The sequence below is a fragment of the Anneissia japonica genome, unplaced genomic scaffold (genome assembly GCF_011630105.1).
Source record: "Anneissia japonica isolate Jap-2015-1 unplaced genomic scaffold, ASM1163010v1 scaffold5623_len388731_cov182, whole genome shotgun sequence".
Taxonomy (NCBI): domain Eukaryota; kingdom Metazoa; phylum Echinodermata; class Crinoidea; order Comatulida; family Comatulidae; genus Anneissia; species Anneissia japonica.
Genome location: NW_022727290.1, coordinates 22,589 through 41,727, shown reverse-complemented (window position 1 = coordinate 41,727; position 19,139 = coordinate 22,589). Strand labels below are relative to the sequence as shown.

General features: G+C 31.2%; 1 protein-coding gene across 1 annotated transcript in view; it reads left to right on the top strand.

Moving 5' to 3' along the window:
* Positions 1–19,139, top strand: part of LOC117113675 (traf2 and NCK-interacting protein kinase-like) — a 51,755-nt gene that overhangs the window by 20,713 nt on the left and 11,903 nt on the right. Inside the window, exons 4-16 of the mRNA XM_033257086.1 lie at positions 785–829; positions 5,732–5,815; positions 6,713–6,823; positions 9,246–9,336; positions 9,643–9,828; positions 10,370–10,451; positions 10,626–10,792; positions 11,085–11,169; positions 11,910–12,109; positions 15,046–15,129; positions 17,157–17,254; positions 17,391–17,530; positions 18,001–18,041. Coding sequence (XP_033112977.1) covers positions 785–829; positions 5,732–5,815; positions 6,713–6,823; positions 9,246–9,336; positions 9,643–9,828; positions 10,370–10,451; positions 10,626–10,792; positions 11,085–11,169; positions 11,910–12,109; positions 15,046–15,129; positions 17,157–17,254; positions 17,391–17,530; positions 18,001–18,041 — 1,414 coding nt within the window. The remainder of the gene's footprint in view (positions 1–784; positions 830–5,731; positions 5,816–6,712; positions 6,824–9,245; positions 9,337–9,642; positions 9,829–10,369; positions 10,452–10,625; positions 10,793–11,084; positions 11,170–11,909; positions 12,110–15,045; positions 15,130–17,156; positions 17,255–17,390; positions 17,531–18,000; positions 18,042–19,139) is intronic.

Genomic DNA, 19,139 nt, shown 5'->3' with positions numbered 1-19,139 from the left:
CCCCCCCCCCCTGCCCTCTGGAAGTTCACAAAGAATGTTGATTTTGTAAAATCATTCTCTATTTTTTTGTGAAATCAACTAAAGGAATGTACTTGGTTGCTTAAAAATGAATATTATATCCATGGTTACATTATAATTTTACCATTGTTTTACATATTGCATGTTATTTTGAATCAACATTTTTATGCGTGTAAAAGTGTACAAATTTGTCTACCCTCTCCCCCTACAGTAGCGTACTGTTTGCACAATTGTGAAAATGTTTATAATCTTGAACGACCCCTTATCAAGTTTTTCAAATTTTAATATCGTATTCTTTTTATTTTTATTAATGTTAAATACATTTTTTATTATTTATCAGTCTAAAGGATTATTCTACACTAATTATTGAATTGCATTTTTCAAATAATTAATATCAAATTTTTTTAAATATTTTTTGTTAAAAACATTTTTGATTATCAGTGTAATGAGTACTGCATTCTGTCCCAATTATCAAATTGAATTTTTCAAATCTTTAAAATTATATTTCTTTTAAAATTTATTATTATTTATGTTAATTATCAGTGTAAATAGACTATTATTGAGTTCTCTACAATGATTATAAATTATCTTTGCAGTTGAAGAATCAATATTTTTTCAGTTATCGAATGATGATTCTCCCCAAACAAAAATAAAAATCTTAATGAATTGTAATTTACCAATTTATTATAAGTTGGTGCATGGGTTAATTTACTGTAGTAATTTGAATGGATCTTATATAATGGGATGTATTTTCTTATCTGAACAGGAAGAGGAGGAAGAAATAAAACTCGAAATAAATGTTCTGAAGAAGGTAACAATTTCAAATTTACTTCTTTTCTTTAGTTTTATTTTTATCTTTGAGTTCCTTGCAAGGATTTTATAATGACTGATTTACGATGCACAACTGTTTCCAGCCTCATAAAATCTGTTTGGATTAATAATACAGCATTAGAAAGCAGGGATTCATGTTTGGCTGACGTAGAACAATCCAGGGGAAAAAAGCAAAACCTCTCCCTAAGTGCAAATGTCCAGGTCTCTGCTAAATCCTCTTAATCTGATCCATTCTTCACTCATTACCTGTTCTTTCAACCTTTCTATAAATTTCTTTTTTGTTGTACATGGTGAAAGATATCTGCAACTTATTTTTAGGGACCTTCTCATCAAATTGAGATCCAGAATATTTTCAATGTTTTATATTCTTTTTACCAGTAGTTAATTTCATTTTTTTTAAAAGCACTTTTAGACACTCTTTAATTAAGTATGTAATTTTTGTTTTATGTAAAGACTCCTACCTAAAAAAAAATACTTGTTTGTTTTTTGTATGTTGTTTATGTACTGTAGAATTATATTATGCAATCTATTCATTTATTTTTTCATATAAAATTTAAGAAAAAATATGTTGGATATAACTATCATTTTTAATTTTTCTTTGTTTATGTTTGATACCATGATAATAGACCTAAAATTTGAATACCTTAGTTATACATTTTGAAGAGTATCCAAACAGTAATCTGAAGGTCATGGGTTCGAATCCTGATGGGATCATGCTTTTTTAAAAATGTGATTATCACAAGTGGTGGTGTCTGTACGTACCACCGCTACTATCACATGGTCATAATTGTCTTTCAAAGTTTTAATTCTGAAGTTTTACTAAGAATTTTAATTTTATACCTAAAAAATGAATTTATTCTACAAAATAATTACTACGTGATTAATCAATAAACACATCTGGATGGAATTGTACTCAGAATAGCGGTGAGAAAAATGTAAACAATATAAATAGGCATTCCTGCTTTACTTTGTCTTTCGGTTTTAATACCGTCGGACCAAGAAGAAAGAACATTCCATCCGATTTACATCTTTTATTGTAATTTTAAAGGGATCATTACCCACCAACAAGGACACACAAAACCAGTGATCTGTTAGCTATTCATTCTAGTTAAACGATGCCCCAAAAATATTAGAAAATCCTTTTTGAAACTGAACAGCAAATTTATTGTAGTGATTGAGATTGGACGCAGTTCAGTGGCCATCGCCGACAACTAACAAAAAATTTAATTGTGCCTCTGACTATGAAAATTGTCCTTAGATTGGGCCTCTCACACAAGAATATCAGCAACTTGATACTGTTAGCCCAAATTTGGTTGTGTCAGCCAACAAAAATAATAAATATAACTAGAAATTGCAAATTGCAAGTGAAGTGCTACGAAGTACAACTGCATAAAATGTTCTTCGAACAAAATTATTTATGCGAGTCAAGTGAAAATAATGAATAATAAAAATATAACAAATAATTGAGCACGACCCATTGTCTATATATTATTAGAACAGCGTTGGTACAATCATGACCTCCATGGTACAATAGTGTTTTGCTGCAGTGACATCTTTCTGCTGGCGATAATTGTACTCAGAATAGCGGTGAGAAAAATGTAAACAATATAAATAGGCATTCCTGCTTTACTTTGTCTTTCGGTTTTAATACCGTCGGACCAAGAAGAAAGAACATTCCATCCGATTTACATCTTTTATTGTAATTTTAAAGGGATCATTACCCACCAACAAGGACACACAAAACCAGTGATCTGTTAGCTATTCATTCTAGTTAAACGATGCCCCAAAAATATTAGAAAATCCTTTTTGAAACTGAACAGCAAATTTATTGTAGTGACTGAGATTGGACGCAGTTCAGTGGCCATCGCCGACAACTAACAAAAAATTTAATTGTGCCTCTGACTATGAAAATTGTCCTTAGATTGGGCCTCTCACACAAGAATGTCAGCAACTTGATACTGTTAGCCCAAATTTGGTTGTGTCAGCCAACAAAAATAATAAATATAACAAAATAAAGGAAAAGTAAAAAATAAATATCAGCTCTGCATACAGTTTAATCCTTTGGAAAGTATATTGACAGTGAATAAGAAAGATTTTAATACTCAAAATATTGTGGTACAATAGCAATAAAAATATACCAATCTATAACAGTATTTTAGGCGACAGTAAAGAATGACTGTTCACACATACAGAAAACAACAAAGCCAACATACAAGTTTCAGAGATAACAGCCATTACCATCAAATATGTTCACACACACAAAAGAAATACAAATGCAACAGAGTTGTCTCTGGGTATCTAGTGACATTCAATAACAATCATTGTGTACTGTATGTTCACACACAAAACTACACAATTAAGTTATCTGTATTACTTACAGTGTGATTCAACTTAGTATAGTAACTATCAAATTCATGCATAAACTATCAAATTCATGCATAAACAATCACACTTTAAATGGAAATGACTTTAGACTTTGATATTAGAACAGCTGAATAATTTTATTCACTATACAGTCTTCATTTCAATTTATATTGAGATACCTGGCTAGAAATTTGGCGCTCACCACAAATGACCAAAACCAAAAAAAAAAAAAAACTAGCGTCATTAAGAAAAACATAAAAATTGACTTTGTACTAATAAAAGTATAGTACTGTATACTGCCACAATGCTAATTATCCTGTTTAACAGTCGGTGAGTGTCCTGGTTTTCAGATGGCAAGCCTTATGTGCTTATTTTCAGGGTGCGGTCCATGTTCAAGAGAGGCACATTCATGAGTTTGTTATAGAAACTCTGTAGAACAATTTGCTTTAATGAGTTCGAAGGAAATCAATGGATCTCTTGGCAACTCTTGCAGAAATCCTATAGCGATGATACTTGTTCGTCTATTGCAACATAAACATTTTATTACAGCACATCCGAGATTGCAAATATTAAAGTGATTGATGAAAATTACTATTTTTAGACAGGCATCAATATACTGTCTGAAAACACCAGTTTAAACATCGACTAGCTCATTTTAAAAGATCAAAATATACATTTCCAGTGGCACACAGACCAATAAGATTTTCAGACCATTCATTGTAGTTTGAGCCAGCTTTATCAGGTGAATATGTAAAAGACACAGGATCAAACTGTTCTTTCAAATTATGTAAATGAGGCAATATAAAACAAAATATAAACAGAATAGCTGGCTGGAAGAGGCCTGGACTAGGGATAAACAAAGCATTATGGATGATAAGTATTTTAAAGTGGTAGAAAATTACTTGTAAAAACAGCTGTAACATGAAATTCTTAAATTAATTTGCACCCAATTTATTGCCACTCGAAAAAATCAATAAAAGCCTCAAATATTAAAATATAACTTGAAATTTCTCATTTAAGTCACATGTCAACTTAGTAAATTAGTATAAATATTAATCACAAAAAGAAAAAAAATGAATATTAAAAATTTATTTTTCAGTTATTTACAGATACTTTCTATGAAAATTCTTAAATTTGTTGTAAGAAACTTAGGGCAGAACTGCAGCAATAGATAAATGATGAATGTCAATTTTAAAGAGTAGCCTATATAATTATAGTGTTACTGTTTATGTGCTATGATAATATAATATCTATTAAGTTCAGTCTCTACTGTATGTACTTTATTATCAAATTTATATTTTTATTTTATAAATTTCAAAATAAAACACTAGTGTACACCTAAATTTGATATTTAAAATATTCCAATTTGAAATTATAACCGAGTTGAAGCCGACAGCCACAATACTGCTTCTCAGAGGTGGGCGGATAAAGATAAAACTGTTCTTAATCTTATTTCTATGTGAATCACATAGAGCGTAGGCATACATGTAGTTAGCTTTATAAGAGAACTCATAATACCTTGATGATGTACTTGCACTGGCGGCAAATCCATAGCCTTTTCAAGACATGCTGCTGTATAGATACTACTATTAGTTTCAGTGTACAAAAGAGTATGCCTCTGTATAATTATGGGTCAAGTCTTCTAATTATACTGTCAGATTTCTAGTTATTTACTTAATGTTGACATGTCAGAAGAGGACAAATTTCAAAGAATTGGTTCCATGGTTGCTAAGCACAGAAATTTGGAATACTTGGAGCACAGGAAATGGAAAAGAATTCTTCCACAGGAAATGGAATAATACATGGAGCACAGGAAATGGAGGAACGTGCAGAGCACAGGAAATGGAAGAATGTGTGGAACACAGGAAATTGAAGAATACTCTGTTGCATAGGAAATATGCAATATATGATTTGTGAATACAGTAGATATTGTCAGCATGCAATATATGATTTGTGAATACAGTAGATATTGTCAGCATGCAATATATGATTTGTGAATACTGTACAGTAGATATTGTCAGCACAAAAATTGTGGCATATGGATTTTGAATATCTGAGTTGACAGGAAAAGGGAAAAACATAGCAGCTAGAGTAATAATAGATCTTAGGAGGAATTATGTGTATTAGGAATAGCTAATCCTATAGGAGAGGTGACTAAGCATAAGAGTGACGCCTCAGCTAGGATTGGGTTGACTGAACATAGGAAAATGATGGAGCACAGGAGGAGGAGGAGGAGGATGAGAACAGGTGATGATATTTTCACAGGTAGAAAGAAAGGTGCGAAAAAGGGCTAGCTGAGCACCGAGTATAGATGGCAAACCACAGAAGATGGGGCTGAGCACAGTTATAGAAGGGGCTGAGCATACAGTAGGTGAATGGAGCTGAAAATGGGGGTGGGGGAGAAGGGTAAGGTGCAAGAAGAGGAATGTGTTAACAGTTTTCAGTACTGGTATATTCATGCAAACAAGTTATATTTCTATACTTTCTAATAATTGTATTTTTTTAAAATTATTTTTAGTATTCACATCACAGGAATATTGCAACTTATTATGGAGCATTCATCAAGAAAGGCCGGCTACGGGGTACAGATGACCAGTTATGGGTAAGATGATACGATACACAGATACCACTAACATGTCAGTTACACTAAAAAAGAAATGTTATTGAATATTTTACCACCATCTTTTTGTATTTAAACACCATATTCTTCAAGAACAATTCAATGGTGAAGGTAATCGTCTGAGGCCTTTGAAGCTTAAAGGATTGGATTGGATTGGATTTATTCGGTGTAAACACCAAGGATAGCCCACGAAAGTCTAGAAGAAGACTTATTTCCAGTGGGGTCCTTCTGGTAGTGATTGGGCAGTACACCGGGAGACAATCCCCTACTTTTTCCAAAGAGTGTACTGCGTTCTTTAACGTGCACATAGGCCATAATGCACACGGGACCAACGGCTTAAACGTCTCATCCGAAAGACGGTGCGCTATTGTGACTTGTATTTCAGCCCTCTAGCTAAAACAGAAGGAGAGTCAGCGATGGGAATTGAACCGGGAACCTAGAGGTCTCCACAGTTCAGCGCACACAAGCGGCTGCCACCAGATTAGTCAACTGAGCTAAGCTGCTCTCTGATCAATGGTAACCCTTGGTACACTAAGTCTATTACCCATAAGAATTATTTGCCAGAATTGTATTGTGAATCTTGGGGTTGGAACAGGAGCATCTTACCCACTTTGTTAAAGTATAAATCCACTCCAGAGCAGTATTCTTCCAATGCCTCAAAATAACAATGAAAAAATAGTTTAGGGTCCAATAAAAATTCTTTTTAAATGCCTATTACTTTAGCCATCACCTCCTGATGAGACATGGCCAATAGGTTCTGATGTAAAGGGATTATGATAACTATTGTGGTTATAACAATTATTTTATCATTGCCATTTTGATTATGATGGTGATAATGGATGTTACTGTTGAAATAAAAGAGGATTGTCTTTTTTGCAGTTGGTGATGGAATATTGTGGAGCTGGATCTGTGACTGACCTGGTGAAAGCAACGAAAGGAACCTCGTTAAAGGAAGAGTGGATTGCTTACATCTGTCGAGAAATGCTTAGAGTGAGTTTGTAGCTACCTTATATCATAGATACGTTTTAGAATTTTTGAGTAAAATATATTTTCACATTCTGATTTTTTTTATTGGTCCTTAAGGAAGGGACAATCGATCAGGTTACACAGAATACAAAATTTGAGTTGTCTTTTCATGTAGCGTTAATATAATCTAGAGATTATCTAGAAAATGTTACCCCTGGAAAGAATATTGAAATAAATTACATAACACAAGTAAGATATCAATACATACTGCATATGAAATATAAAATTATATAATAAGTAATTTAACAGTATGTCTTGATCCTCATTAAGAATCATAAGATTTATTTATTAAAATAATCAGACACATTAGTAGCATTGGTGTAACCAAAAAAAGTGAAGGTTGTTAAAATGGCTTTACTAATAATATACTAAATAGTAAAAAAAAAAAACAATAGTATGAATAGACCAAAGTATATATATTTTTATAAATAAGAAATAGTACTTGAATGAATATGATTATTTTGTCTTGCCTTGTAACATTATTTTCATATACAAATTATTTATTTATTTCGTTTTAATAATTTATTATTAGTAAGATTTTGTATGTGGAACACAGTTATTCAGTAAATGCCAGCTTTTTCGAAATTATTTATGAGATTTCTAAAAGTCTTTGTAAACGAGGTTCACAAAGGTTGCTATTTATTATGCCTACGGTACATGCCTAGGATATTAAAGAAACTAATTAAATAATGAAAACACTAGTTTAAAAAATAAGAGATTATATACTGTAAAAGGAAATTGTAATGTCAAATAAAATTTCTCCAAAACAGATTGAATATTACTAATAGTTCTTTTTACACACACGTTTTAGGCGTTATTCAGCAGAAACACGCCCTAAGATTACATTTTATCAGTATAGGCCTAACTGTGTAGTGTCTTGTCTATTTAGAATCTTTGACTTAAGGATCTTTGAGTTATTAAAAGTTATTTTAAATAAACATTAAAAACATTAAAAACTAAAAGAACATATAAACATTAAAACTTTGAATAATTTGACAGGTTCACTAGGTGCTAGTTATGTTATATTTTTATTATATATTTTTTTAACATTAAAATGTTACATTGAAAATAAAAAATATTAATTATTATATTATTGTCATTATTATTATTATTACTAATATTGTCATTATTATTATTATTATTATTATTATTAATGAAATTATAAAAAAGCTTTTAAAGATAAAATCCAGTCAAACAACAAGAAAAAACATGCCAAAAAAAAGGGAAAAAAGACAATTCAGTCTGAGAGGAGGGTATCTCATTTAAGTGACACATTCTGATTCATGATGTTATTATTCATTATAAAAAACAATTATTTAACTTTATATAAAATAACATGAACTGCAATTGATAAGCAGTACCGTAAATGTGTTAATTAGCATTATATATTTCATATGCAGTAAAAAATTGTGACATTTTCATGTGTGGATTAGAGAGCCAGCATTAATGATTACCACTTAAGCATAAATTCAGTGACATTTAACTTATACATATTTGTACAAAACTGTATGTTAGTAATTTGCATAATCTAGTTACTAACATGTTTTAAAAATAGAATTGCAATCATTTATAAAAGTATACAAGGTTTATATACTATTTTTTTAATTATTTCTTCAAAAGTTACAGCAATAAAAATCACCACTTCAGACTTGTGAAACAAGATTACAAACATAAGGACAGAAAAACAAAAGACCTAGACAACAATAAAAATACAAATTATAATAGACATTTTTATTAAGTAAATGAAGTCAGATTGTTTTAAATTATCAAGGTCAACAGTTACACAAACACCTTTATTTATAACAACTCTTAGAAATAATAAGAATTAAAATAAATATGAAATTTAATAATTTATTCAGTGATTCAATTTTGTTTAATGATAAATTGCTAACTGTTAAGGACTGAGCATTAGGGCACTTAACAAAATTCAAACAAAAATACGCACTGCAGGCATTTACCTTGGGTATGAATATTCATTTGGTCTCCCTCTAATTAAAGACCATTTTGGGACAAAGGTTTACATGGTCTTTAGCAGCATTGATCTCTAATTAGAATAATAAAAATAAAAGACATTGTTAACATATGGGACAACAAAAAATTGGTCTTTAATCAGAGGTGGTCATTAATTAGAGGGAGACTGTTAATAACATAAATCTATATATTTATAATTGATACAGATGAATTAAGTTATATATTATATTTTTTAGTGTACTGTAACCAAATTTCAATAACGCACAAACCCTGTTTGACTTTTAAATCTGGATTTTTTTTTCGAAACTGGATAAGCTTAGTCATTGGATTTGAACCCATGACTGATAAATCTGCAGGTACTGTACCAGCAGACCATGATATTAAATATTAACACATGCTTGTTGTTTATTTGCAGGGATTATCACATTTACATGCTAAGCATGTTATACACAGGGACATCAAGGGACAGAATGTTCTTCTCACTGAAAATGCAGAAGTTAAGCTAGGTAAAGTATACAGTACAGGGGATATTTGGGGGTACTGAGTCTAAATATGGCAGGGGGTGGTGGAATGCAACTTATTTTTAGGTTGTTGCTCACATATGTGCGGTTTGATTCTGACTCTGTCCCGTACAGGTTTGCAGTATCCTAATCTTTACTATATATCTTAAAAATCTTGAAGCAATAAGGAAAAGAAAATTATGTGATAGGACCGCTGCAAATGAGAGATAACCTAGTTGGTAGAACTCTACCCCATATTTGTATTATTTTTTTATTCCTAACCATTAACATTTTTTTTCCTAATTTTAATAGTTGATTTTGGAGTGAGTGCCCAGCTTGATAAGACCATTGGACGTCGGAACACTTTCATTGGAACGCCGTACTGGATGGCTCCGGAGGTTATAGCATGTGATGAGAACCAGGAGGCTACGTATGACAATCGTAGCGATAATTGGTCGCTCGGCATCACAGCCTTGGAAATGGCACAGGGTGCTCCCCGTTAGTATTTAATGTTATATGTCTTTCAAACATTAATGTTTTAGTATATCAGCTTGGAAGTTGTGTTTTTTAACTGAAGTTATTGATATGTATGAAGTAAAAACCCTAACAATGAATAATTATTTAAGTTTTAGTATTATAAAGTTATTATTTTCTGGGTGATTGCAAGATTTAACAGATTTTTTTCAAATTAGCATATTCCACTTGCTGTTTTACATGAATATAACATTATATACAACTTGATGAATACTATTTTATAAATTTATGTAGTTATAATTAGTTCACAATTTAATATTCAAGTAGTTTTCACTTTAATACATGTTAGTATATTTTCACTAGAATGTCACCTACACAGTTATAACATACATACATATCTTTACCCTTTCACCCAAGGCAGCATATCCTCCTAATCTTGTTTGTGGTTATTTTAAACCAGTGGACTCTTCTATTTTCATTTACAGGTGATATTGTGATAGTAAGTACCTTCATCTATGCAATTATTTCCATATGCATGATTTTATTTATCATTCCTGTGTTTCAGCTTTGTGTGACATGCATCCGATGAGGGCGCTGTTCCTTATTCCTAGAAATCCATCACCGAAACTCAAAAGCCCTAAGAAATGGTAAGCAATGATTTTTTAGTGTATTGTGAATATCCTCTATTATTGTTGGTGGCTTGTTTGTTTGTATTTAGTAGCTCTACAGGTCATTCGGTTTCATGGTGGAAGTATGATGAGGTCCAAATTGTAAATATTTATTTTGACTTTTTTTTTCTTCAATTTCTTTTAAAATTACAGGAGCAAGAAATTCCAGAACTTTATTGAGAAATGCTTGATAAAAAATTACCATGATCGACCTAACACAACACAACTTCTGAAACATCCATTCATCAAGGACATGCCGAACGAACGCCAAACAAGGATACAACTTAAGGATCATATTGATAGGACAAAAAAGAAACGAAGTAAGCAAACCAACCTAAAATCCTAATTTAAATAAGTTAATGTGAACCTGGGTAAAGACATTTTCCTGTCAGTGAAAGATTTTGCGTATTGTGTATGAACAAGCAATGTATAAAAACCTAGATTAGTTTAATTGGTATTTTTGTTGTTTTTGATATTTTTATTATAATGATGTTTTTGTTTAATTAGAGTGTTTGATATTTTCTTCATATTTTTTATTTTTATCTTTTTTGTTTAATTTTGTTAGGTAAACTCTATTTTATAAAAAATATATCATTATTATATTAATTTTAGTTGAGGATTCTACAACAGATCATGAAGGTTATTTAAGTCAGGAGAGTGATGAAGATGAAGCGATACAAGATGAAGGGGAACCAAGGTATGGCTAGTATTTATCATTAGTTGTTACCCAAGCAATGAGCAACAGAAATTAGAGTCTTTCGGTCAGTCATCTACACTCTTTGTTACTATAGGCCAGAGACTAGAAATGGGTCTGTCGGCCGACGGTCTCACACAATGCAGTGTGTGTGCTTGCCTAAAGTTTCACATCAAGACTTAAAGAACATTGCTTTCATGATTGATTGACCCCATGTCAATCAATCAATCAATCAATCAATCAATCAATCAATCAAATCAATCAATTGCTCTCAGAAAATGAATTAAACAGTTATGGCATCTTGCTATTGAGATCCCTGTTCCAATCTGTGCATACACATGAATGCTTTGTGACTGCCAAATGAAAACACTTGTTTTAAACAGTATGTTAATATTTCCTTTGGAGAATGATGTTATTAATGTTCATAGATTAAATTACACTGTAAAAGAAAAGAAGTTTTACTTTTAGGGGTTCTCGAATTTGGAATGCGGGGGTAGGTAATTTTTTACTTAATTTGTGTTTGTTTTTTTTTTTTTTATATATTCTGTGTTGTTTTTCTTGAGATTTTAATGTTTTATGTGTACTGGGCCCTCTGGGAGAACAGTAACTTCTTACTGAAGAGGTAACCCAGTATAAAGAATAAATAAATAAATAAATAAATACAAAAATCATCTCTGTTGAACATATTAGTTTAAATTTTAAATAAATACAGAGAAGACTAACAATCATTTTTACACCTTTAGTTCTATGCTACCTGGCCCCAAAGATTCCACTCTACGTAAAAACTTTCAGGACATCCAGAATCAGCCAGTGCCAGTTCCAAAGCGTCCCGTGTCTCAGATACCGTCCAGACCTGGCTTCCACCAGCCTCACCCCATCGAGCAGAGTAGACCAGCCCCTTTGCCACCACAAATCAGTAGACCTAGGGAGAGGCAAGCAGTCGGTAGGTTGAAAAGAAAAGAATTACTTAAAATATTATATTTATTTATTTTTTCTTCCTGCATTTTGTTACAAAGATTGGCAATTGATAGCTTTCATACAGAACCCAATTCTCGTAACAGTGCATTTGTAGAACATTGCATGGTATGCATTTTTCTTAATTTCATCAAATGAACACTACATATGCTTGTTACAGTAGTTCCTTTTTTCAGTTTTGCTAAAAGTATATTTGCAATATTTATTGCAGCATGACTGTGATATTGTACACCTTTCTTCTACGCCAATATCTGTTTTTGATCATTGCAAAAACAACTGCACTCCCCAATCCTCATGAAGAGACATGGTTACTGTAAAGCCCTTTATTTTCGAGTCCCTTTATTTTTGGGACTTAACAATTTGAAATATTTCGCGACCTTTTATTTTTGCGATTTTACAATTTCCAGTCCTTTTTAACATGATGCAGTAACCTGCAAATTATGCTTTTTAGTCTATATTTTAGCTAGAGTTCCCGATTTTGGTGAGTTTCTGCTAAACTATTAGAAATTTTGCAGCGAATGTAGGCCTTACAGAGTTGACCAAAATGTTTATTAGGAGTTATAATAGTTAATTATCAACTAATGGGAAGTATCCGTGTTATAGAAGAAATAAAATGCTGTGATTTTTATTCCATTGAAAGTACACTTAGGCTAATAGCTCTAGTACCACCACTCTAGTAGGCCAACTCTCTGGCTGTGTGAAGTGAAATTTGATGTAATGGCCTAGCTAGCTGTGCTTTTGAAAACAAATCATTCAGAATTTCGCAATTTTCTGCGCGCCATTAATTTTTGTGATCGTCGTCTTATCGTGAAAATCACGAAAAAAAAGGGCATACAGTATACTGCATCATGGGTCCCAATTGATTAGCTTAGTTTGATAAATCATCCAAATTTAAGAATTATCTAAAATAAGTACAAAATACTGTATGGCTGTTTTGTTTCTTTATCAAAACTTTTCTTTACCTTGCTTTGCAAACTATATTTTTGAAACATAGTGCAGGCTGTCAGAAGTGCTTTAAATTAATTTATTTGAAAGGAAAAATGTTGTAACGTGAGAATAGATTTTCAGATGACAGTGATAACCAATTTCTATTTTTTCATGGCAAACAATATATTTTTATTTCTATTTGGAATCATTATCAGTGAGCAGCATGTTTGTGAAACAAGGTATAAAAAGTTTAATTAATTGAAAATAGAGAACTTTAATTCTAAAGATTAAATGTAAAGTATGGAAAATGTTGTCTAAGCATACTCATGTTTGAATGGATAGTTTATGTAATAATTCTTTTTTGTTTAAAAAAAAAATTGGTTATTAAACAAAAAAGAAATTAAAACATATTTTGACTATGCGATAACCAGATGAATTTCTTCCAAGATATTCTTTATATTGCGTTATGATTTAATATTGTTTGGAAAACTAATCCTTTGTAAAACTTGAAAAGAAACTGAAAGACCAAGTGTTTATTACTTTTCAATTTTAAGAGTGCTTCAAATGTGCCTTAATGAGCATTTCATAGAATCTTCTAAAAGAACTACTACCATATTAATAAGAAGTACATGATGATATCCTCTATCATTAGTTAAATTGAAGTGACCAGCTAGTAGTGAAACACAGTCTAATCCACTTACTATAGTATTAACTATCCTTTAGTTATATTTTGTTATCATTTATCATTACTTTATATCACAATTTTAGTTTCATTTTACAAATCTAGTTATTTTTCATGAATTTTTTGTTTGGCTCTATCATCAGTAATGTCATCACAATCCCTCAAGGGTTGTCACTACCATCAGTAATTTCATTCATTCATTCAGGATTTTAGATCATCATTTTGATACTTCATTCTATTTAAATTTCAAATTAGATTATTCTTTAAAAATGTTGCTGTCACATCTGATCACTTTGAAGTTTGGTTTTTTCTTCTTTTTTTTTCATTCTTTTTTTTTGTCATTAATTAACCTAATCATGTTTGTTACTATATTTTAAATCTTATTTAAAATCATGGTGTGCAGTTTTCTTAAAGAATATTTATGATTTATAAAATTTATTTAATAATAGTTAATGTTTTAAAATTGTTTGCTTAATTTAGTTATTGTTTTTTTTGTGTGTACCAAATGGCACAAAAATATGTTTTGGCTCCTTTAGATGTGCAATCATTTAGTTTCATTTATTTAAATTTATTTTTATTTGCAAAGAATGTTATTATTAATATTTCAATTTTGTGATTCTGTACATTTATTTTTTCATAATGTTCACTATATACGAATATTTGTATAATTTTAATGGACTTGTTTTTTTATGTTTTTTTTTTTTTTTTTTTTTTTTTTTTTTTTTTAATGTCTATTGAATAAGTTATATATATACATTTATGTACAAGTATTATATGATGATCTACAGTCTTGAAAATTGACCTGGGGCTTTGTGTATTAATTTTTTTACATACTATATACACAATTGTAGAGTATTTCTTCATCTGTGAACTGTACATTACTGCATATTTACACTTGTGAAAAATGTGTTCCCTTTATGATTGAACCAAGACCACAGAATATCTTTTGTTGCTCCCCAAGTAAATTTTGTGGTATACTAAGCTAAGAGGCACAAGCTGGTGTACTAAGCTATATATTATTATTTAATTGGAATTTAGAAATCAAATGTTTCTGATCTTCTTGATTAAACTCAATTACACTGTGGTGGAATAATAATATCATTTTTGATTGAACCTACTGATCAGTTAAGCCAAGTTTTTCTTTGTAAAATGCTTCCCCAAATTTATACCTAAAAAAAGTTCACAGATCCTAGCAAGATGATTGGCTGATGATAGAGTACCTTCTTAGCTTTGATTCGTCAATTTATCTTTCTTTTATCTTTTGATGTGATGCATGTATTTGATTTGCGCCACAGAAGATCATGCTCCAATCGCACAACCCAAAATCCCAGTTGTTGTCGCTGCCCCCAAACCACAACCCATCATCACGCAGCATATGGGTAAGTCTAGGGTGCTTGCCTCTCTATGTGTACATTCCACACATTAGTATGTGCATGCTTACGTGGTTATTTCATTTTCCTCTCAGACGATCATTCCTGAATCATATACTTAAACTGAGCATTGCCCACACTGTGAAGCTTAGGATACAAATCTGTACCCAATTGCTTGTTGAGCATATCACACCATATTTGCGTATAATATGACATATCATGCCTTTAATTGGGTCGGACATGACATCACCTACCCATATCTGGATAATTTGCAAATCACAAAAATTTGTCACTAAAATGGTATAGTGTGGATAGACGCAGGGAGTAACACCAATTAAAATTATTTCAAAACTATGTAAGGAATTCCTGAAATTAATCTATTTGATATCCTTCATGATCAGTTTCAGATCCCGTCGTTGGTGAGTACACACTTCCTGCTCCCTTTCCCTTATATATCACATTTATGGCTTGATAACACTAATAGAAATATATTACATTAATTTATACTAATACAAATTTGGTGAATGGGAAAAAACGATCTTTTGATCATGGAAGTGGATACCGGACATAGGCTGCACTTACATAATGGTTGCCATGGCAATGTCATTCTTAATACTGTAATTGTGAAATTATGTTGATGGAACAGTTAATAACTCCATAATATAACTACACCTGCCAACTCGCACGTATGAGTCTCATGCATGAGCATCCACTTTTTACGTCTTGCATTTTTGTTCTGTTGTCTCACAATTCATAAAAATTTTCAAAAGATATAATGTACAGTATAGGCCAATAATACCCTAAAATTTATTAAAATGATGTGAATTTGTCATTAAAATGTAAATACAGGCCATATGAATTATTTTAACAAAAGTTTACTGACCGACAACTGTAATCGGCAACAGTTTGATCACTACAATTAAAAAAAAAATATTTTAGAGGGTGCTCTCTTTCATGATTCTTACATAAAGGGCGCTATATACAAATTTATTGTTTATTTGTCTCGCGCATCAGACGCCAGCAACGTTGGCAGGTATATAACTATGGTGTTATATTATTGTTAATGATGTAAATATGAAATTATGTAACCATAGAATTATCGTCAGTTCTCCATGGTACTGGAGAACTGGTAACCATAGAGTTATTGCCCGTTAGCTAATATCGACACAAAATAACTGGAATTATTGATAGTTAATAGCACTATGATGTATCTATGGAATTTTGCGACCCATGGAGCTACTGTCAGTTAATAACTACATGGTAAATAAAATTATATAAGCATGTTAATAGCACTGCGATATAAAAATATAATTATAAATACTACTAGTAAGCACAATAAAAGCTGGCCCTTGGTATAATGAGAGATTAAAAATCACATGATCCATACTGGCCAATCACAAGTATGTATAAAACTTAAACCAAATCTACTAGTGACTGTGAATTATTCACTTTCAGTAATTGTTTGTTGCACTTTTTTTTTCGATTTAATTTTGTTTAAATTTAATTTTTATAAATATAACCACTATAATGTAATTCACATGCACTGTAAAATATAATCTTAATTATGTTTGGAAATTCACGTTCACATAACATGATTACAGTGATAATAGTAACATATGATAATATTAATATCATAAATATTAAATGCATTGAATTATGAATTACACTTCTTTTAGCATAAAATCTTGAATTAATATTATTACATACAAGCATTAAAACATTAATTAGTATTAGTATTTGTTAAATTAGAAAAAAATATGTATTTATTTTTTCAAACAGGTATGTATTATAGACCTTAAAATGATGTAACTTATAATTTATTTTGATTAATATAATTTAATACCTACTGACTAATTACAGTACATGAAAACTAAATAATTAAATAATTTTTGTTAAATGTATTAAATTTGTTTTTAGTCATATTGATCTGGACAAACTACAATCCTGTATTTTTAGATATATTTTATTATTTTTAAAAAGCCTGAACACTGATTTTAGATAAAGTTTTTAATAATTGAAATATATACTTTATCTAGCAAACCGCCCTCAAGTGGCGCAATATGTACAGGTTCAGCCTGAGGCTCCTAGACGTCGGCCTGCGTCAGATATCGTCAGACCAAACCCTAATGCAGTGGTAAGTTGGGATTTTACTATCTTAAGGCCAACTAAGGACACAGCTCGATGCAAATTTTCGTCTGCAGTTAAAATATGTAATTATGTATCGAAATGATATATTTATTTATATAAACATTATGGTTTATTTTCTGCAGGATCTTGCTGTGCTTGCTGAGCATCTAAAGGATCTTGCCACTGAGCCTTCGCCAGTAATGCCAGTTGATGACGATGAGGATGAAGATGAGGAAGGGGATAAAGATGGATTCGTTCTAGCATCAGCAGCTCCACGACCACTGTGAGTGCACAGTCAATAATTTTTTTTATGTGGCCTGGAGAATGTTTTGTAATGCCTCTGACCTTATCTTTATAAAATACCTCCAGAATCAGATGTTATTTAGTATAGTGTAGTTGGATTTATATAGCACATTATATCAAAGTCTCAAGAGTGCTCTAAGCATGGATTAGCTTTTGTAGTAATATCCTTTGTGTCGCTTTGTTATTTGAACAAAGAGCTAGTTTGTTTGCCATAGTTTATAGTTAAAGAGCTAGTTTGTTTACCATAATAGAGTTTTGAAGTCTACAATTATATAATATTTTCAGTATAAAATTTACCCTTAACTGTGATGCTTGAAGCTAAAAAAAAACCAGGTGAACTTTTGCCCTAGGTCTGAAACAATGAAGCAACCTCACATAACCAAATTAAATTTGTTGATTGGTTTATTACTGGATATTTGTTAGACATGTATTTGTTTTTCTATTTAACAGACCTGACGACACAGACACTCTACAAACATTTGTCATTCATGGTGAGATATCTTATTCTATTTTAAATGTTAAATCTTCTACTCACTTTGTACTTCAATATTACAACTGTTAAACTAAAATAAGTAGTAAAAATATATAGTAGTTGTACAATGTGGAGCACCAGTATCTAATTGATAGATTAACTGATTGATTCATTCCTTAATTTTTGACTGATTAATCAATCAATTGATAAATTCCATAGATAATTCTCTCCAGATATATAATCATCATTTGTAAAAAGTAAAAAAAAAATAAAATAAAAATATTGTAAAATTCAAGGTAAGGAACAGTTCACCATCTGATTGGAGACTTTTTGGATCTGAAAGTGTAAGTTTAGAGTTCGGTCACTAATTAGAGGGTTGCTTTTTGTTATAAAGTTTGAAGATTGTTACACAAAGTGGTGTTGTATTAGAACCAGTCTTGAATTGGGAAGGTGAACAGTGATTTTGAAACCTGAGTTTTCAGTTCGCATTTGGTAGTCTCTGCATACAGTATATTACATATATAACTGGGTAATAAATAGTATCAATATAGCATTCTTTTTTTTTTTTTTTAATACAGTTAAACTTGCCTAAGATGATTGTGCCTAAGTCGAATAATTTCTAAGTCGATCTTACTTTACATGCCAAATTGTTGTGTTTTCCATTAATTGACAATCTGTAATAAGTCGAATTTTATCTAAGGGTGCGTTCGGGCGAGTTTTTTTTGGTGTTGAACACGGAGTAAAAGCGGTAACAGCAATTTCTAGTTTTCGCCCGAACGGGTGTTAATCGCGGCCCGCCTGCTCATATTCGCCGATAACCCAACGCTGCAAATTGCAGTGTTCTGGAGGATTAAAACTGGCCTATTTGCGCATGCGTTAGCAGCAGGGAGCATTTAATCCTATTTAATCCTTTTTTGATTGCTCTTTAATTGTTTCGGCACGCGCCAGAGCTAAAGTTTGTTTACATTAAAATTCTCCCGATTCTTTTTACAGTTATTTTCCGAAAACAAAACTGAAAAGCTCGATAAAATAATATTTTCAACGGAGGGCTAGCCTAGAATCCAGATTGTTAATTACTCGCGTCCGCTTGCATACCGATCATCATCATGGGGCCACT